Here is a 20,545-nt window from a genome sequence, read left to right as displayed (position 1 = left end):
ACAGCCCAGGCCCCTCTGCAGGATCTAGTCCTACCACCGGCTATTGTGTCATCTTGCCCCCTTCCCCGGGTCTTTTCCTGCTCCCCAAAGGTAGAGCGAAGCCCCTGGAGCCAGTGCCCCTCTCTCTCCCTACCGACCCTCAGGCCCTTCTCCACTGGGGCCCACTTAGGCCCCTGGTCACAAAGAAACAACCATTAGCCCAAAGACTGGAAAAAAACAAGTTTTAATAAATACAAAAATCTCCAATAATGACTCTGCTCAGCTCAGGGGCAGCAGGAGTGAAGTGGGGGGGGGACCCTTGGTGCTGAGTGAGGATAAATTAAAAATCCCAACAAGCCAGTGACAGTATGTACAGAAGGAAAGTGGTTGGGCTTCCAAGGCAGGGACCGGAGGGTGACAAGGCCAGAGTTGGAGTGGACACGGCCTAGGTCTGCCCTGGCTGCCCCTCCCCCGTGTGGAGTTGTGGTTCCCAGAGGTAGTGGGGGAGGGAGAAGAGGCAGAAGAGAGGGGCCAAAGGCACTGGGTTTCCCGCAGGAGAACGCGGGGTCCTCGGTGCCCCTCCTTCCCTCGGCCCAGGCCCCATCCTCTTGGTCATGCGGCTTTCTGGCTGCTCCCTAGGAGCCTTCATCTTCTTTCCCAAGCTCTGGGACTGTCCTGGTCTCTGGGGCTGCTGGAGACAGAAGGGAGTGAAGTTTGGAGGAGGAACAAGGGGGTGGGGGGGACCCAGAGGACACAGTGGAGCTTCCCTGTTCTGATCTCAGAAAGGTCAGAATTCTTGAAGCAAGTCAGCACACACCAGCTGTGTGACTTTAGCCTAGTTGCCTGATCCCTTCAAGGGTCAGCAAGTTCCTTGGTGAAGAAAAAGCAATGGAGACCAAGCCTACAAGGTTGCTGTGGGAGGGGACAGGACCACACTTGTGCAGCAGAGGGCGCTGCGCCCCCCCAACCCCGGCACGTGGCAGGTGCTCCCTCCCCTCCCCAGGCATCCCAGAGCTGCGGCCCCAGACCCCTCACTTACACCGCCGCCGGGGTGTGCAGTGGGAGCAGCAGCGGCTCTCCTTCCCTGGGCCGCAGGACAGTGGCGGTGAACAGTCATCCCGCTCACAGTGGGGCACCCCTGCCTGCTGCAGGACAGACCAGATCCTGAGGGTCCCCAGAGGCACTGGGGCACAGTGGCCTTCAGCCTCCTAGGGGAAGCCCGCCCCCCAGGAGCCTGCCCTCCCTAGGAAGTTCCCCTCCCCCAGGCCAGGTCCCCAATGCCTACCTCACACAAGCCCCCACTCACCCCACATCTGCAGGTAATACAGCTCATCTCCCCAAAGGGGGGCACTGAAGGGTGCCAGCTCTGGCTCTCTGGGAACCACTGCCCTGCAAAACGGCAGCCTCGGGGCCCATCAGCCTGCATGGGATCCCCCAGTTGGGGGTGCGCCCCTGAACCCACTGTTGGCAGGGAGAGGAGGGAAGGAGAAATAGACCAGTAGATGTGAGCTCTGTGAGGGCCATCTAGGCCATATTTGTCACCTAGCAGTTTCTGGCACTTAGTAAGTGATAAATTTGGATGGATGGGTAGGTGAATGAATGGGTGGGACAGGAACTGGATCCTATCACAGCCCACTAACACATGCACATTCTTTTGCTGCATGTAGATCCCTGGCTTCAGGCTAGGCACAGAGCAGTGCTGGCTAAATGCTGAATTAGCTAAGACATCCCTTCCATCCACCTTCAAAAGACATCCCTTCACCACACATCCCTCCCACCCAGGACAAGGCACTGAAGAGCCTCATCTGCCCCCCTAGAGGCCTCAGTGCCCATGTCCCCCTTACCTGGACACTGCTTGCAGCAGTCAGTGGGGTTGGCACGGACAGGCTGGGCACAGGCCAGCCGGGGACACTGCACCTTCTCACAGTGCACCTCTCCGGTGTCCCCCTGTAGGGATCCATTGAGTGAAGGGTGTCAGGAAAAAGGCAGAACATATAAGCCTTCTGCCTCCTCCTTTTCCTTTCCCATACCTCAGATATATGACCTTTTTCACTCAGAGGTCTTGTAGTGAAAGTCGCTCGGTCATGTCCAACTCTTTGTGACCCCATGGACTGTATGGTCCATGGAATTCTCCTGACCAGAATACTGGAATGGGTAGCCTTTCCCTTCTCCAGGGGATGTTTCCAACCCAGGGATTGAACCCAGGTCTCCCTCATTGTAGGTGGATTCTTTACCAGCTGAGCTACCAGGGAAGCCCAGAGGGCTTGGACTGCAGCTTTATATGCATGCCAATTCACTTCAGTCATGTCTGACTCTTTGCAACCCTATGGACTACAGCCCTCCAGGTTCCTCTGTCGATGGGATTTTCCAGGCAAGAACACTGAAATAGGTTGCCATTTCCTGCTCCAAGGGATCTTCCCCACCCAGAGATCAAATCTGCATCTCTTGTATCTCCTGCACTGGCAGGTGGGTTCTTTACTTGTAGCACCAAATGGGAAGCCTGGGGCTTTGTATACCTGAACTCAAATCTTCATTGTAGCCCTGCAAGGTAGGTGCTACCATATCCGCTTCTGGGCGAACAAAGTGAGACTCAGGGACATACAGAAAGTGCCCAGGGTTACATGGAGCTAGTGAGCTGGGAGAGCCAGAATTCACCCAACTCAGCCCTTGCCCTTTTCCTACAGGAAGCCAACTCTCAAAGTCCAGAGACTGAGAGTTCCCTGTGGCCTAGTGGTTAAGGCTCTGCACTTTCCTGCCATGGGTCCAAGTTCAGTCTGGGGTCCTGCAAGTCACACGGTGTGTGTGCTGTCTATGCTTAGTTGCTCAGTCGTGTCCAACTCTTTGCGACCCCATGGACTGTCGCCTGCCAGGATCCACTGTCCATGGGATTCTCCAGGCAAGAATACTGGAGTGAGCTACCATTCCCTCCTCCAGGGGATCTTCCTGACTCAGGGATCGAACTCAGGTCTCCTGCATTGCAGGCGGATTCTTTACCATCTGAGCCACCAGGGAAGCTCAAGTCCCATGGTGTGGCCACCCCCCAAAATGACTGTCCAAAGGACTTCTCCTATTATTTTGATCACCAAGACTGGGCTTTCCTCTCCCAGAAGCCCGCTCTCCCACTGCAGATCTGAGGGGTTCCAGCATCAGAGAAAGCTGGGCTACCATACCTTGCAGGTGCAGACAGCACACTTAATTAAGCCAAATGGGGGCACGACAGGGTGCCACCGGGTGCCTGCTGCCCGCCAGCTCCGGTCACCATCAAAATAGCAGCCTGGGGGGAGACAGTGTCCAGCACCATTAGTGCTGAGTTCATTAGCTAGGCCCACAATCCAGGCTTGAGCCTCAGGCCAACCCCACAGTGGTCTAACCCCAGGGCCCACTTGTGGGGCAAGGACTCTAATGAAGTCTCTCAGGTGTCAGTTGTAACCTGTGCCCCTCAACCACCTCCATCCCAGTAAATACACTTCCCCTCCCACTCCCCCCGAGTCCTACCCAACAACTCCACTGGACTCCCCATCCCTGCATTCACACACTTCCAGCTCACCCTCGCCAGGGTCCCTGTTCCTTGGCAGCCCGGGGAGGTCTTTGACATCTTGTTTCTCTGTGGATCCAAAGAAATAGTGAAGGCAGAGGATGGCCCCCTTCTTCCTTCCCTCCCCAGAGGCCTCACCGCTCTCCATGGTGGACCCTTCAAAACCCTCTCCACTCCGGCAGGGCACTCACCCGGGCACACAGGGCAGCACTGGTCCGGTGCCTGCACCGGGCTTGGACAGCTGGGTGGCGGGCACACCACAGGGTCACAAATCACCGTGCGTCTCTGCAGGGAGAGACTGAGGTTTGGTTCTGGGGCTCCGGAACCCAGGCCCCAGTGCGCCCCTCTGGGGCCTCCTACCTGGCAGGTGCAGAGCGAGCAGAGCGGGTCATAGTTAGGAGCCCAGCGAGCCCCATGGGGGCGCTGCTGCCCCTCGAAGAAGCAGGTGTTGGGGTCGCGAAGCCGACCGGGGCCACCTGGTTTGGCTGGCGCTGGGGTGTCTGGGCCCGGCACAGCGGGCAGTGGGGCCACCATGGCCGCCACTGCCTCCAGAGCCCCAGGCGCCTGCACTTCTTTGTCCCCTGCTGCCGCCAGGCGCAGGCCGCCCACCTCGCATTGGTTGGCAATGTGCACCTGAGAGGAGAGACAGGTTGAGGCAGCACCCAGGCTCCCTCTTGCATCTCCACCAGTGGCAGCCAAGACACCCAGAGCACCCACTGTGCCCCAGAACGGTGCTCTTAGCCACAGCACTCATCCCAGCTGCCAAGGACAGGTGGTCAGCTTCTCGCCTCATTAAGTACCTAGTCTGGCTTCACCCTCTCAACGAGCCAGGGAGTGTGTGCAATTCTACCACCCCCAGGTTTCGGAGAGGGCAAGTGGCTAACAAAGAGCACCGCAATGCTCACCCAACTCTGACCCATCCCAACCGGCCCGCACTGCCTCCCTACCTGCCCTCGCAGCTCCCCTTGAGGGCTCCCCTTGGTGGTGATCAGCAGGGAGGCAGAGCCCTGAGCCAGGTGCCGCAGCAGCTCGGGCTCCAGGTCCTTCACCACACCCTGGGCCTGGCAGCAGACAGAAGAGGGGACAGAACAAGGCACTCTCGGACTAAGCCTACCATTCCCAGTTTCTCAGGTAAGGAAACTAAGGCCCAGGGAAGTTAAGTAAGGTCTCCAGCGAAGTAAGCCCATCAGCAATGGTGTAGAGCTCAGAAGCCCCAGGTCCACGGCAACCCAGCCCATGTTGGGGGCTTGGTCCATCCCACCCACCCCTTGGAGGTCCAGGACATTACATACTATCCACGTGATCCCAGCACAGTAGGACGCAGGTGGGTAAAAGGATACTAAAAGGCTGAATCAGATTCGTACCCGGGTCTGTCTGACTCCCGAGGCTTGCCTGCTCTCTGTTTCCCCTGCCCAGGCCCACAGAGCTTTTCATGCTAAAAAGCAGCTATTTTCCAAACTGCCTCCCACCAACACCTCCTCACCTCCGGGCCGTAGAATCCCTTCAGCAGCCGCCGGGGCCCCGGCATTCCAGGAGGCCCGAGGAGGTGGGCAGTGATGGTGCCCTGTTCTGAGCCACCAAGCCCTGCCAGCAGCACTTCATAGTGCAGGTGACAGTGGGTGTCCAGAGAGAGCCAGGCGTGCCCTGCTGCCTGACTCTGCACCGGGGGCAACACCAGGGCTCCTGCCAGGGGCACAGGCAATGCTGGATCCAGACAGAGGAGAGATGACTGATGAGAAGGTGGCCGAGAGCAGCGACTTAACCCTAGCAGTTCCCATCTCACAGAGTCCGGACTCACATCTCCCGGACTCACAGAGTCCACAAGCTAGCAGGCACTGTCCACAGGCCCAGGGCTGGGGAAGCAGCAAGGGAGAGGCCTGCATTGTGGTGAGAGGGACCATCTCCCAGCAGGGCCACCCTGAACATCCTCACCTTCTCCACATGCCAACCGGAGCTCAGGTGCAGAGAAAGAAGTGCCAGACTCTGGCCCTCTGGCACCATCCCTCACATGCTTGAGTCAGAGGACACCAAAGGTGGGGGCAGACCCCTAGAGCACTCACTGTCATGGCGGGCGCTGTGCCCACTGTAGGGCAGGGCAGCCACGTGGCCCCGCAGCTCTCCATCTGGGAAGTCCTTGGTGCCCACGTTCAGGAACAGCTCGTTCTGCAGCAGCATATGAGCCCCCCGGGCACCCAGCCCAGGGCAGATACCCACGGCCTGAGGGGGCAGGGAAGAGTGAGCCCTAACTGCAGCCTGCCAGGCCCCAGATGAACCCTCCTCAGCTTTCACACAAGCCCAAGATTCTGAACCTTTTCCATGTTGCTGTGCATCCCCACTAAACCCACACACACTGCCATGCACCAGTAACACTGGCTAAGAACCGGGCAGGCCCAGGTTCAAGTTCCTTCCCTGCCGCTTCCTACCTATGCAACCCGTCTTGAGGAATTATTTACAGTCTCTGATCCTTCACTTCATCAACTATTAGATGAGTAATGTGAGGGTCAAAAATAATGTAAGCAAGGCAACCAAAATAATGTAAGCAAGGCAACTAGTACAGTTTGTGGCATATAGAAAGGCTCAATAAATGGCAGTCATTGCTATCATGTTTATTATTATATGATCTGCTGCACTGGCCTCCCTATGTAACTCCTTCCACTGGATACAAGCTTCCTAAAGACAGGTGCCACATCTGATTTTCTTTGTACTGCAGTCCTTAGCCCAAGGCTCACTAAAAAATGAGTCCAGTGAATTAACACATCAGTGAGAGAGACTGCAAGTGAGTGAATGATACCAAACATCCCTGCTCATCCAACATGGCTTCCCACGGCCCCTCAACACTGTCAACTCTGTTGCCTGGGCCCTGGGCCCTGGTCTTCCTGAAGTACTCACCCTGTGTCCTCCTGGCTGGAGTCCAACCATGTGGCATAGGACAGTGTGCTGGTTCCTCCGCTGAGGCTTGGTCTCCAGTGTCATGGCCACCACCTCACTGCCTGTACCTACAACCTGTACCTGGAGGGCAGGAGTGGGGAGGGCACACGAGAGTCGCAGAGAAGGGCTGGGCCCTGAACCTCTGTAGTCTACAGCCCCACCCTGCCCTGCTGCCTTCTCACCTCCTACACCGCCCCTGCCCCACCCCTGACTCTTACTTGGTAGATCAGGGAGCCGTTTCCTAGCAGTGTAAGGCTGGCTGAGCCCGCTGCACCCGTCTGAACTGGGATCAGGGCATCTGCCCCACAAAGGACACTTTGCAGGACTGCAAAGGGGGAGGGACAGGTGGACGCAGGCTTGCCTCATGGCCATTCACACCCCAGCCCCCAGGGTCCCTCCCGTACCTACCCTGGCCCCTCTGGCACTTTGCTGTGCCTCTCATTGTGTGTGCCCGGGGTGCCAGGCTTCACCCTGCCTCACCGTCGCAGCTCTGCCTGGCAGCAATATGTCCACTGATGCGTAGCCCTGGCCCACTTGCCCTCTCCAGGGCCATCTGCAGCTCCCCCAGCACCAGCCAGTCCATCTCCTGGGCTGTCAGGTTGGGCAGCACTTCAGCAAAGCCTGGTTCCTGGGGACAGAGGGGGGTGCAGTAGGCACAGCAAGAGGCTACAGCAGGCGGCAGTAAGAACCAGACCCTCACTCACCTGGGCTGAGGCATTGGCTTGGAGCTCTCGAAGTAACTTCCCCTGGTGTAGAATCCGGAGCCGCAGGGGAACCTGGGCTGGTCCTGCAACAGCCGCACACATGGAACCTCTGAAAGATGGGTGCTCTCCCTACCCTCCTTACGTGTCTGCCCCCATCCCGCTTACCCCCACTCCTAGACTCCAGGAGTCCACGGAAGAGCAGCAGGAAGTGCAAGGAGTCCTCTGTGTCACTGAGAGTGAGTAGGGCGATGCCCCCTATGCCGGGCTGTGGGGGGCCTTCCAGGGTCAGGATGGCACTGAAGGTCTCTGGGGAAGAAAGGACCATGAGAGCCCATCAGAAAGTGCCCCTCTCAGCCCACTCCATTTCTGGGGGCCAAGAAGACTCTGAACTTCATGTCCAGGAGCTGTTGGCTCCCCTCACCTGCAGCCAGGGCCCGGTGCCGAATGAGAGGTCCCCAGACCTCCCCTGAAGGGTGAGCGGGTGTCACAAGTGCCACATACAGCTGCTCTGCCCTAAGGAGTCGCAGGGACAACCGAGGCACTGCCCGCCACACCCCGCAGACCTGGAGCAGAGAGACAAGAAGGCCCTCTCAGTATACAGGACATGCCTGCTGAGAGGCCCACATCTGGTGAGGAAGGAATATGGGAAGCTGCCCCCAGGCTCTCCTAGGACAGGTAAGAAACGGCCCTGAAACCAGATGCCAGGGTCCAAATCCCAGATCTTCCACTAATGAGCTGTATGACCTTGAACAAATCATATTCTGCTACTGAGCCTCAGTTCTCTCATCTGTAAAATGGGCATCATAATGTCAGTGCCTCTCTCCCACTGGGCTGTTGTGAGGACCCAAGGAGACAATGTAGAGCATGCTATCAGCATAGTGCCCAGATGGGAAAAGCACTCATAAATGGCATCGTCTCACCAGGCCATCTTGGGTGGGGGCTGCAGGGTGTTCAAACAAGATGCTGCCAGTGGAGTCAGAGAAGCGGATTCGGGTAGGGCGGTCCAGCCTGGTAATGAGCATCCGTTGAACACCGGCTCTGAGCCTGGGCCAGAAGCGCTGCTCCAGCCTCTCCAAATTCTCCCTCCCTGGCCCCCGGCTGACCCCGCCTCCTTCCTTCCTCTTTCTCACCGCCGGTAGGAGATGGAGAACCGCAGACTGGAGCGCTGCAGCGACACTCGAGCCCGCGCCACCGCTTGCGACCTTGGCCCTGTCAGCAGCGCCACGAAGTCTGCGAGGGGAGGAAGATGTCCCTAGTGCCGACACCCGCTGCTGCGGCCCGGCGCCCGTCACAGCCCCAGCTCCTACCCAGCCCCTGCCTACCCGTGTGGCCGTCTCCACGGCCCCGATCCTCAGCTCCTGGCTCCCCGCGGTCGCTGTAGCTTCGGTGCTCTGGGTCGCGTGGATACTCGAAGGCCAGGCCCGTCGGCTGCTTTTCCGGACTGCTGTGCTCTGCACCGGGGGTGGGGGACACGGGTTTCAGGTGGACAAGGAGAGTGCCAGCTGACCGTTCCATTCCAGCCCAGCCACGCGACCCAGGACCAAGCATCTCGGCCCTGCCGCCCTCCCCTCTCCGCGGAGCCAGCCTTACCCTGGGGGCAGGTCTGGCAGCAGTGTCCAGGCAGCTGGCGCGGCTGCCCACAGGCCAGGGTTGGGCACTCGGGTTTGATGTTCTTGCAGCTGACCCTACCTGCGCCCCTTGCGCGGCGGCCCCATTGAGGCTGCTCACAGAGAAGACGGAAAACCGGGTGAGGGCAAGACATCAATTGTTGAGACTCAAAGGCAAGCTGGGAAGAGGCATCGGACAAGGGCAAGGTCGGCCCACGGAGTCAAGAATGCTTTGCTACCTACAAGCTGCGTGACTCTAGAGGAGTTACTTAACCTCTCTGGGCTGTGCGGTCCCTATCTGAAAAACAGGAGTAATGATAGCCTCTGTCTAACGTGGTTGTACTAGGAGTTAAGTGAGAGATGAAATGGAGCTGGCTGACACATAGTGGACGATCAATAATAGGCAACACCTGAGACTTGAAGGGGGCGCTTCCTCTCCTCTATCCTCCCTCGTGCCTCCTCCGTCAAAAAAATTATCCAAAATATCTGCAGATTGGCTTCTTTCTCTTCAGCAGCTCCGGGTCCATCCGACGTCCCAAGACCTCAGCGCTCCCCGACCCACAGGGCCCCCGGCCACAGCCACTGGGTCCACTCACCGCCTCGCAGGCGCACAGCACGCAGCGCATCACCCCGAAGGGCTCCCCCAGGTCCGGGTGCCACGTCTCGTCCAAGGCATAGACCTTCCCGCCGAAGGAGCAGCCTGCGGGGACGGGCTTGGCTGGCGGCCGCTGTCCCGCTCCTGCCGTGTGCCCGCCCCGGGTGCTGCGGGCCGGGCCCCAGGTCCCTGGGCACCCCTCCGGGCCGCCCGCCGCGCCGAGCCACCTGCGCCCTGCGCCCCCTCCGGGCGGGCGCAGACTTGCCCCGAGCCGGACTCCCCGCCCGCACCTCCCCCGGGGCGCCCACCTACCTGCTGCTCCCCGAATGGGCAGCGGCTCCTTCTCGGACCGGATAGGCAGCGCGGGGTGCTCGGGGCCGGCGCCGCGGGCCGGCCGGGAGCCGAGCAGCAGCAGCCCGAGGAGCAGCAGCGGGGCCGGCGGGGCCGGGAGGCTCGGCATGACGCGAACGGGACAGCTGGGGAGGCGGGAGGGAGGAGGGAGCAGCAGAGGGAGGAGGGAGACGCGAGGAGGGCCGGGCCGGGGGCGGTGCGGCGGGAGGGGGCCGGGGCCAGGGCCCGAGCGGTGCGGCGAGGGGCTCGTCGGGCGGCCGCGGAGTCGGCGCCGGGCCGGGCGGGGCGGGAGGAGCGGCCGGGAGGAGCGCGGGCGGGCGGGCGCTGACCCGGGCCGTACGCGGCTCTAGTGCCCCGGGCGCCGGCTCTGGCCCGTTTTATGCCCCGCGCCCGGCGCCCCGGCCGGGGGCCTCCTCCTCAGCAAACGGGGCGGCGGCGGCGGCTCGGCGAGGGGCCGGGCTGAGCCCGGGGGGTCCGGCCCAGCAGCAGCGGCCCGGATCGCGAGTGGGGGAGGGGAGGGAGGGGCTGGAACCGGGCAGGGGAGGAGGGAGGGGCTGTAGGGGAAGGGGGAGCGGAGGGGATAGGGGGAGGGGAGGGACCAGGGGGCGCAAAGCGGGGAGGAGAGGCGGATCTGGAGCCCCCACCCGCTGCCGGCGTCCGCAGGGCAACTGGACCAGGAGGTGCGTGTCCGGCCCGGGATGAGAGCCCCAGGCCACGGAGGGGCCGAGACGGCCTGAGGCCTGGGCTGGCCACTGCGCTCGGACTGGGCTCCTGCCGGAAGGATGAAGAATTGTCTTTAAGGATGACAACGGGCAGGACGGGCCCATCAACTCATCTTCGCCTGTCTCTGGGCCCACAGCACCTCTCAAAAGCCACACCACTCTCATTGCCCAGCCTGTGTCCCTACTTCCCCTCTGAGATCTCTCCTCTTTCCTCTGTCCCTGGGATAGGAACTTAGCCAGAAACAGACTGCATCCCCTTTCTGTCTGCTGACAGCGTTTCTCTCCCTACTATTACCTGTGCTCAGGCCCATCCAACCATCTCCTCCCCAGCCTGACACACTTCCCCACCCTCTTCCTTCACCTGGGGGACCCTCTGCCTCTCCACCCTACCCACAACCTCTTTTGTCTTGCTTTCCTGGTCATGACAGCCTCCCTGCCACCTCCCACCCCCACACTCCCACCATCCTTCCAACCATCCCAGCACCCTCCTTCTTAATCTTGGGAGGCATCTGGTCTGGCTGAACTGGAGAATTCCGGGATCTAGGCCATACTCCTTAGCAGACAGCCCCATCCTTGGGAGGAGGAGCAGGAGAGAGCCTGAGGACGAAGTTGGGGTGGGGGGGGGGAGGAGGTGGGAATAAGGTCAAACCAGGAGGCCCCTGAAGACAGACCGTGGGGAGAGTAGGACTGAGGAGAAAGCAGAGGAACTAGAGCCAAGGCCAGTGGAAGAGGGGGGCCAGCAGGAGGTATTTGCGGGGGAGGTTCAGCAGCTGTCTTTCCTAAGACAGGGACACATGGGCCTGGTTATTCCTCTTGTCACATGTGGAGTCGTAGGAGATGGGAGAGGGAGAAAGACAGGGCAGGCAAAGAGGGCCGTGGCACAGAGATAAGTGGGCTTAGCCATCAGAGCCATGGGGCCCCAACAGAGGGGCACCTGAACCCAGCTTAATCCAGCACATGCATTCCCTCACCTTGAAGTCCTCTCAAACTGTCCAGACTGCTTCCTGGCAATGCTGACCCCTGACAGGGTCTTCTCTTAGTACAGGCAGTACCCACATTCCCACTGGCGAAGGAGGAACAAGACATGACCCCCAGCGTGTTATTGGTGACGAAAGCAGGAAAGCAAGAGCCTGAACAGATTTTAGCAGCAGGTGTGTTGTCCAGGGAAAAGAAATTTGGACAGCCAGGAACCAAGAGACCCACCAGTCTAAAACCAGACCTCTGTACCTCTTCCTGAGGGGTGAAAACGTCCTGCCAGATTCCTCCTAGAAAAAAAAACTGTTTCCCTCCCGTCTTCTCCCCCAGCCGGTTCCCAGATTTCCCAGCTCCTAGGGAGAGACAGATCCCCCTATTCAAATCCTCCGTGCCGTTTGCATGAGTGGGAGAGCTGGGCTCCATTAGTGAACCATGGTCCAGGCAGGGGCTCCAGGTCCTACGCAGGTGGGAGGAGAAAGCGTCACTTCCGGGGGTCATTGCCTGTGTCTAGTGGCTCCCTGCTCTCTGATTGGGCAGAATTGGCCTGGGCAGGCGTGTGACCCCAGTGCCCCAGAGGGGCTGTGCCCCAACAGCCACCTGTCTTCCTACCCATCTGCTCCCCAGAGTGCTGCCTGCTCTGGACCTGAGTCCTGGAGCCCTTCTCTACCCGGTAAGTGGCAAGCCAGGTTTGGAGTTAAGTGAGGGTAAGAAGGACAGGAAAGAGGAATTGGGCTCTCTGCTGGGGGAGGGGTAAGCAAACTGGAACCTCCAGGCACTGACCTTTGTCAAGAAGAGTGTGGCCTTCCCAGAATGGGAGGAGCAGGACAGAGCAGGGGTAGGGGGTGGGGTGCTGGGTTCTGAGGGACAGAAAACAGACTTGGTGGAATACAGCACAGTCCTGGCTGGCCCTCAAGAAAGGGGACATGAGCCCAGGGAGAAAACAAGAAAGAAGGTGCTTTTTGGACTTAGGGAACATGGCACCGAGGTGGACACAGCCTCAGCCCCCATTCATACCCAGTCATTCCTAATGAGCTTAAGAGGTTCTGAATCCTGGGGCTGGGGAAGCTAGGCCAGGCAAGCCAGGGCACAAGGAGAGGGTAATAGGAGGAGGGCTCATGAATGTTGACAGACCTACAGGAAATCCCAATATTGAATCAGGTGCAGGCCTCTTTGCACAACTTGTGAAAGAAGAAGGAAGCCATGTGGGGGGTCCTGCAAAGGAACCGGAAGGGGTCTGCAGAGGGGGCAGGGAGGAAGGTGAGGGCTATGGGACGATATGGTGGGTGTCTAAGGTGAGGTAAGCCCTGTAAGGCAGGCATCAGCTCACCCAGCAGGTGCTCATTCCTGGGCAACTTGCTTCAGGAAGGAAGTTCCAGAACTGTTAGCCCATCTCTTCTCCTTGAATAACCAAAGAAAAACCCCAAGAGGCTTTATGTGTTGGAGTAGATAGAAAAAGAATGAGAGGTTAATTTCTCCCACATCATCGTCTCAATCTTTTAATAACTGACTTTTATAGTTCAGTTTTATTTTGGTCCAATTCCCCTCCTCAACCCCACTCCCCAAGCTACCCCTGAGCACATTGTACATGTTTGCTAGCTCCTGGTCCTGGCCCTATAGCCATTTCAAATCTTTTCTCCAGGCTTGTGCCCCAGTGCTTCCATTCTCTATCCCCATTCCAGTTTTTCTCCAACCAAACGAGCAGAGTTACTCAGATTTTGAGGCAGTTAGATATGTGTGTACATATTCTGTCCTGCTGCTCTTGGCAGGGGGCTGGGGCACCAGAGCCACCTCAGAGGTACTGAGGAACTCTGACAAAGACGAGACACTGTATGGTACAATCACAAGATGACTGGAGCAGTTGGGGCTTTAGCAGTTCTAGGCTGGTCAGCATCTCACACCATCCCAACGTCTGTTCCCCCAGCCAGGCAGAGTTTCTTTTCTTTGAAACTCCATTAATTGTTCATCATTCCTGTCACTTGCAGGATAGGTTCTAGATCCTCCTGCTCCTTGGCCCACCTGTGCCCCACCTGTACCCCGCCCCACTCTGCCCAGAAGTGCAAGAGCCCAAGCCGCCTCCATGGCCCCAGGACGGATTCAGGGGAGAGGCCCCATTCAGGGAGCCACTCCAAGCAGACAGCCTGGCCAGAATGGAGCTGACTGGTAAGAAAACCCTTGGAAGAACTAGGGCCAAATCAGAACCTGGTAGAGGGAAATGAGAAAGGAAACGTGCTATGGTGGTAGGTTGGGTGGGAGGCGGCCAGTCTCCCAGGAATAAGGGCTCTGAGCAGCAGATTCCCTGGATTTCAGGTCTGGGTCCTAAATAGGAATTTCTGGACCGCCAACTGACAATGATTTCTTCTTTATCCACCCCTTTCAACTTCACCTCTCCTCATCTAAGAATTGCTCCTCGTGGTCATCCTTCTCCTAACTGCAAGACTAACTCTGTCCAGCCCGGCTCCTCCTGCCTGTGACCCCCGACTCCTAAATAAACTGCTTCGTGACTCCCATGTCCTTCACAGCAGACTGGTGAGAATCCCCAAGCACTCTCCCTTCTGCCCACTTAACTGGAAAGATACCCTTACTACCACCACTCCCTCTCACTCCCCAATCCAATCACTGCCCTTCCAATATTGTCTTAGTAAGACCACCACCACCACCCCCTGACCCGATTACTACCCCTTTACAAAGATTTATAAAGATTTGTAAACCAAAAGATTTATTTGGTTTATAATCAAATGTTCTCTTAAAAGCTCTAGTCTGGTTATATTACTCATGGAAGCCTATCCTGGTAATTGGACTACCATAACCCCCTCTATTTCGATGCCCTCTCCACCACCCCACCAATCTTTTTCAACAGAGCCAGTGTCCAGACATTAACCCTTTGTCCACACCTGTCCTTCTGCCTGCTGTGGACTTCAGCTTGGGAGAATGGAAAACCCAGACGGTAAGAAAGCCATCCTTTCCCTTGGTTTCCCTAATCCTGTCTTCATCTGTTTCCTACTGATTCCCATGGATTTTTCAAAATTTCTGAGCTCTCTTTTAAAAAAGAGCTCCCCTTCAACTTGGCCACCCTAACCCAATATACATTCTACTATGGGGATATCTTCTGGACAAGATGATGGCTTGTGGCCCAGTATGTTAAACAGAGTCAAGGCTGACCATGAAAAGCTGGATAGAGGTCTCTCATGGCCATGCCTTTGACCTATTTCCATTCAACCGTTTTTCTTTTTTTAAGGCAAGAAACAGTAGTCAATTTATTTTGTAGCATACTATTAGCCTCATTGACCTTTAAATTCAGATTTTTCCCTTTTTTCAGCTTTATTGAGATATCATGGGCATATAACATTGTGTAAGTTTAAGGTAGTATACAATGTGTTGATATACATATATTATGAAATGATTAAATTAGCTAATACCTGCATCACATCCTGTAATTAATATTTCTTATTTATTTATTATTCTGGCTGCACTGGGTCATCTTTGCTGCGTGGGTTTTCTCTAGTTACAGAGAGCAGGGCCTGTTCTCTAGTTGCGGTACACAGACTTCTCATTGTGGTGGCCTCTCTTGTTTTGGAACACAGGCTCTAGGGCATGCAGACTTAGGTAGCTGCAGCTGGAGGGCTCTAGAGCAGGAGCTCAGTAGTTGTGGCTCATGGGCTTCGTTGCCCCACAGCATGTAGGATCTGCCTGGACCAGGGATCGAACCCATGTCCCCTGCATTGGCAGGTGGATTCTTAACTCCTGGACTACCAGGGAAGCCCTAATATTTCATTTTGTGCTGAGAAAATTTTAAATCTACTCTCTTAGCACATTTCAAGTGTACACAATTCAGTATTATGAACTGTAATCACTGTATATTAGACCCCCAAAACTTATTGATCTTAATCTGTTCAACCTTAAGTTGGTGTGAAGAAGCAAGACCGATCTATCATCCTCTGATGACGCAAAGCTGGGAGGCACACACACACAAAAAAAAACTGGGAGGCACAGCTAAAATAACGAAAGACAGAATGAAGGTTCAAATTGCTAAAAGACTAGGTCAAAAACAAAGATGTATATAACAGATGTATATAAAACTCTGGATGTATGAAGTAACTGAATAAAATCCGCTTCCATCTTTCAGGCCACAGTGCCCCTGCTTCCCTCACATAAATTTATAGCCCTAGTACTTACTATGAAAAAGACCTGGGAGGGTTGGAGTGCCTCAAACTTGGCATTGTAATATTACTGAAGCAGCAGCTTCTAACTTAAAAAGTTAGAGGTCCTAGGTGGCTTTAGATGTTTAACATCCACTTTGTAGAAATATTCCTAAAAAGCTCTATTCTGAGTGGACTGCACATTTAAAGAAATTTTTATTGGAGTATAGTTGCTTTACAGTGTTGTGTTAATTTCCGTTGTACGGCAAAATTAATCAGCTATACGTATACATACCCCTGTTTTTTTGACTTCTTCCCATTTAGGTCACCACAGATCATGGAATAGATCCCTGTGCTATACCGTAGGTTCTCAGTAGTTATCTATTTTACACATGGTATCAATAGTGTCTATGTGTTAACCCAATCTCTGAGTTCACCCCACCCATTTCCCCCTTGGTATCCATAGGTTTGTTCTCTGTGTCTGTGGACTACACTTAAACTACTGCACTGAATACTAGCCATCCTCTTTTAGATGCATGCTAATTTACTCAGGGGACCATATTAAACTAGCATGTCTCCAAAAGGAGGAAGCAACCTGAACAGTGAGAGGTTAGAAAATATGTTATGTGAGGAATGGTTTAAAGAAATAATTAAGCTCATGTGATTGGGTTGGAGAAGAGTGGCCATCTTATGGTAGAGCACAAAGTGCTTTAGTCTGAGACTGAAGAAACCTACTAGAAGGGAGTACTGCTGAGAAGGTCAGCTCCTCTGCCCTCAAGACACCTAGAATTCCCTTGTTTCCCTCAGGTCTTCTGAGGAACAGGGCAGGGAGGAAGGGCGATTGCTAGTGATCCCTTGTAGAGCCTGTTCTGCCATTTATCAGTAAGCCTCTTCCCTTCATCTTTATAATTTTTACGATGGTCTCGTATCTACATTAAGGTTTTAAAAATCGTATGATCCTAACATTCTGTAGAAGGAAGACTGGATTTGCAGCACTAGAACCAAGAGGTAAAAGCTATAATAGGGCAGATAACAGAATAATGTAAGAATGGGAAAAAAAATAAAAATAAAAAGAGCTTTTCTTGCTGAAATTACGTGTTAAGAGCCAGCTGGGTTACCGGACACTGGAGTTATTCAAGCAGAGGCTGATGACCAATTGTCGGGAGACTGAAGGAATTCCTGTGCTGGGTGGGACCTAGGTCCTGTCCAATTCTCAGCTCCTATGATTCATTCTGCTGGCTGCTCTTACAGACTCCCCACCCGCTATTCGAATACCCTTTGAAGCTGTCCGCTTCTCTCTTCCATCTCTTTCTCAGGAGCAGACCAAGGCACAGGATGTTCTGGGAACCACGACCCTTCTGCTGGAGGCAGTGATGGCAGCGCGGGGACAGCTGGGCCCCACTTGCCTCTCATCCCTCCTGGTGCAGCTTTCTGGGCAGGTCCGCCTCCTCCTTGGGGCCCTGCAGGGCCTCCTAGGAACCCAGGTAAGTCCCCAGTCAAGGGAATTAGAGAATATTTCTTTTCTGACTCAGTCCCCTTAGAAAATTCTGGAAATCCTGAGGGTGGAAGAGCTGACCTGCTATGGAGTGCATCCTCCCAGTCACAAAGCCTGGGTTCTGGCACCTTATCTTCCCCATGTAGACAGGCAGGCATGATATCTGGCCCAGGTCTCTGGCCTCAGGCCCACCCTCTGCCCTCAGCTTCCTCCACAGGGCAGGACCACAGCTCACAAGGATCCCAGTGCCATCTTCCTGAGCTTCCAACAGCTGCTCCGAGGAAAGGTGCGCTTCCTGCTGCTTGTAGTGGGGCCCACCCTCTGTGCCAAGTGGACCCCACCCGCCACAGCTGTCCCGGGCAGCATCTCTCCATTGCTCACACTGAACAAGCTCCCAAACAGGACTTCTGGATTGTTGGAGACCAACTCCAGTGTCTCAGCCAGAACTACTGGCTTTGGACTTCCGAACAGGCTGCAAGGATTCAGAGCCAAGATTCCTGGTCTGCTGAACCAAACCTCCAGGTCCTTAGGCCAAATCCCTGGACACCTGAATGGGACACAAGGACCCTTAAGTGGAATTCACGGACTCTTTCCTGGGCCCTCACCCAGGGCCCTAGGAACCCCAGATATTCCTCTGGGAACTTCAGACATGGGCTCCCTGCCACCCTACCTCCAGCCTGGAGATTCTCCTTCCCCAGCCCATCCTCCCCCTGGACAATACACACTCTTCTCTCCTTCGCCCACCTCACCCATCCCCATGGTCCAGCTCCAATCCCTGCTTCCTGACCCCTCAGCCATCACACCCAACTCTTCTAGTTCTCTTCTAGTTGCAGCCCGCTCTCACTTCCAGAATCTGTCTCAGGAAGAGTAAGGTACTCAGCACTGCCAACATCAGCCTTCTCGTACAGTCCTCTTACTTGTAGGAGATGCCCTGGGAGACAACTGCAGCTATACAGGCATACCTCATTTTATTGCTCTTTGTAGATACTGTATTTTTTACAGATTGGTTTGTGGCAACCCTGTGTTGTCAGATGATGGTTAGCATTTTTTAGCAATAAAGTATTTTTTAATGAAGGTATGTGCATTGCTTTTTTAGACTTGATGCTATTATACACTTAACAGACCACAGTATCATGGAAACATGACTTTTATATGCAGTAAGAAACCAAAAACAAATTGTGTGATTTGCCTCCTTGTGATATTCACTTTATTGTAGTGGTCTAGAACTGAATCCACAATATCCACAAGGTATGCCTTTATCAGATTTCCTGCTTTCACCTGAAACCCAAAGTCCTGGTGAAGGGGGACATGCAGGACAGAAAAAGTATAATTTTTTACTATATGCCAAAAAACTTCAAAAGCTATTTTTTAAAACCATCAATAATATTCACCAGAGCAGTTAGTTATCTCTAGTCTATTTTCTGCACAAATTTACAACTTACTAATTCTCTATATATTTTTCATGTGATAATTCTGCAAAGGCCTGACCTGGCCTGGCTTCTCAACAGAGGTAGAACTTATCTCAGAGGAAAAAAGCATGTGTTTTCTGCTCAGAACTAAGGTTAGTCTCTCTACTCTCTTTACTATCATTTTTAATGGAGCTCTGATCCCCTTTTCTTAGGAGACCCTTACTCTTGAGAAATGAATGCGAGGTCTCTCAGAAAAGTTCCTCCATAACAGACAAAACTGAGAGGAATTAAATAATGAAGAAACGAGAGGACCCAAAGCTACCTGAAAAGCGAAGGGAAGATGTTCTTCTCGTGGGCAACAGATCCCTCCCCCCGCCCCCACCCCCGAGAGAAGCTAACAGGAAGCTCTGGAGAGCCTTACACCCCAGGTAAGGTTGTACAGATGGGGTCAGTCAAGACAAGATGAGACTTGGATGTGACAGCTGAGCAAACAGCCAGCGCTTCAGCAGCTCAGCAGGAAGCTTCGCCAGGCGCGGGTTCCTGCCTCCCTCCTGTGGAGGTCAGGGGGAAATGCAGGAAGTGGCTTGAGTCAGTCTCCTAGGGCTCACACAGCAGGAGGGGCAAGTACAAGTCAAGTGCAAGTTGAAGGCTCATTTCCCAATTCCCAGAAGTATATAGTATCTGAAAAGCAAATCTGTGTGACCACCATAAACTCTGCCTGGGGATGTCTAGAAAAGAAGGTAAGCTTATGGGGCTTTTTGAATAAATGTCACCTTGGTAATTAGGAAGAAGAGGTTTATATTGCCCCAAACACTCCATTGCAAAGGTCAACACTACCTTCAGAGGCTCCTGTAGGAAAGCTATTGGAAGTTTTTCCCCTCCCACTTCAACTCCCCAAAAGACAGCAAAAGCTACCATTAGGTAGAGGACCAAGAAACCTAGGGTTCCAAACACCACAAAAACCCCAGGGTCATTAAAGGCATTCCAAAACAACAGAGTGAAAGCCATCATGTCAGGAACTTAATGCACATTACCTTTAACACTCACACATCCCTATAAGGTAGGTTATTAACATCTCTGCTTTACAGACGAGGAGCAAGTTCCCAGCGGTTTCATAGCCTGTGAGCAGGAAAACAAACACCCTACACTGACTTAGTCTGGAGCCCAAATGCTCCCCAGTGTGGTACGCTGTCCAATGTATCAGTGTCTCTATTTATCAGAAGAAATTTCCAAGTCCTTAGAGAGTACACATCAACAGTTAAATGAGTTCTGAGTAGAAAACCAAAGCTCTTGGTGGAGTGACCAATTTAGGCATCTCCAGGTGTTCCCCCCCACCCCCCCACATCATGGACAGAATAGTTGCCATGGAGAAAAAAATCAACAAACGCACAAAGCTCAAAAGTGCCATCCAAATCTCAGATAGTGACAATTTCTGCATAGAAGAGAATCAGTTTATCCACACTACAAATTCCAATGTGGAGTCAAGGGAATGGTAAGCGGAAATTTTGATTTACTGAATTAAAGGAAGTTAAATCTAACGATCAAATGAAACACTTTATGGTACATGAAAGCCAGCACCCCGTACATGACACGCGAAAGGGACCGAAGACAAAGAAAAGTTTTCAGCACAGTCAGCTGAGAAACAAAAGATGGCAAGACTACAAAAAGTACACAGCCAGAAAGCTCCAGGCATCCAGGGCTGGCATCTGACTTACCCTGGGGCAAATGCAAACAACTCATGGGCTGCTCCAGTGTAAACTAACTTGCCTCTATTGAACATCTAACCCGTCATTCTATCTGGCTGATTCTGTCCCTTCCTCCTTTTACAGAAATGACAAAAAATTGTTACAACGAGGACACTCTTTATCTCTATTCAACTGTATGCCAGCTCTCTCTCTTCTGCCACCCCAGGGCGACTAGGACAGTCTGCTACCCAACAAACCATTATTGGTAATTAGCTTCCCTTTCTCACCTAAATCCATCTTGCTCCAATCCCTACAAAAACAAATTTGACTGCACAGAAAAGGTTCTAGGATTCCATAAAAATTCACCCCAACTCAATTCAAGTCCTATTTCCCTCTCCCCTCACTCTCCCGCACCCCACAGTAA

At 54.3% G+C, this 20,545-nt stretch overlaps 2 protein-coding genes across 7 annotated transcripts; one reads left to right on the top strand and one right to left on the bottom strand.

Moving 5' to 3' along the window:
- Positions 1-204: 204 nt before the first annotated feature.
- On the bottom strand, positions 205-9,808 carry CHRD (chordin). Of its 4 annotated transcripts, none has more exons than XM_061166728.1 (23): positions 9,661-9,808; positions 9,350-9,453; positions 8,737-8,866; positions 8,469-8,597; positions 8,277-8,376; positions 8,067-8,154; positions 7,568-7,709; positions 7,312-7,452; positions 7,147-7,229; positions 6,923-7,070; positions 6,661-6,767; positions 6,404-6,523; positions 5,575-5,731; positions 4,998-5,218; positions 4,462-4,575; positions 3,875-4,147; positions 3,706-3,799; positions 3,527-3,583; positions 3,150-3,253; positions 1,824-1,926; positions 1,286-1,440; positions 1,019-1,121; positions 205-670 (listed from the first exon to the last, which is right to left on the bottom strand). In XM_061166728.1, exons 1-23 carry the CDS (start codon positions 9,806-9,808, stop codon positions 615-617), a joined length of 2,877 nt encoding a protein of 958 aa, XP_061022711.1. In that variant the 3' UTR covers positions 205-614. The 4 variants fall into 4 exon arrangements, with proteins under 4 accessions (XP_061022711.1, XP_061022712.1, XP_061022713.1 ...); XM_061166729.1 differs by having other exon boundaries at positions 205-667; XM_061166730.1 differs by having other exon boundaries at positions 1,019-1,124; positions 8,737-8,932; positions 9,661-9,782.
- Positions 9,809-11,068: 1,260 nt separating this feature from the next.
- Positions 11,069-18,182, top strand: THPO (thrombopoietin). 3 transcript variants are annotated; one of them, XM_061167897.1, is made up of 7 exons: positions 11,069-11,572; positions 12,021-12,066; positions 13,379-13,556; positions 13,795-13,922; positions 14,254-14,340; positions 16,849-17,016; positions 17,233-18,182. In XM_061167897.1, the coding sequence occupies exons 3-7, from the start codon at positions 13,544-13,546 to the stop codon at positions 17,896-17,898; spliced, it is 1,062 nt and encodes a 353-aa protein (XP_061023880.1). In that variant the 5' UTR covers positions 11,069-11,572; positions 12,021-12,066; positions 13,379-13,543; the 3' UTR covers positions 17,899-18,182. The 3 variants fall into 3 exon arrangements, with proteins under 3 accessions (XP_061023880.1, XP_061023879.1, XP_061023881.1); XM_061167896.1 differs by having other exon boundaries at positions 11,934-12,066; XM_061167898.1 differs by lacking the exon at positions 11,069-11,572 and having other exon boundaries at positions 11,619-12,066.
- Positions 18,183-20,545: the final 2,363 nt, after the last annotated feature.

Source organism: Dama dama, chromosome 19, assembly GCF_033118175.1.
Source record: "Dama dama isolate Ldn47 chromosome 19, ASM3311817v1, whole genome shotgun sequence".
NCBI classification, from domain to species: domain Eukaryota; kingdom Metazoa; phylum Chordata; class Mammalia; order Artiodactyla; family Cervidae; genus Dama; species Dama dama.
The sequence above is the reverse complement of the archived record's forward strand: the minus strand, read 5'-3'. Positions and strand labels throughout refer to the sequence as shown.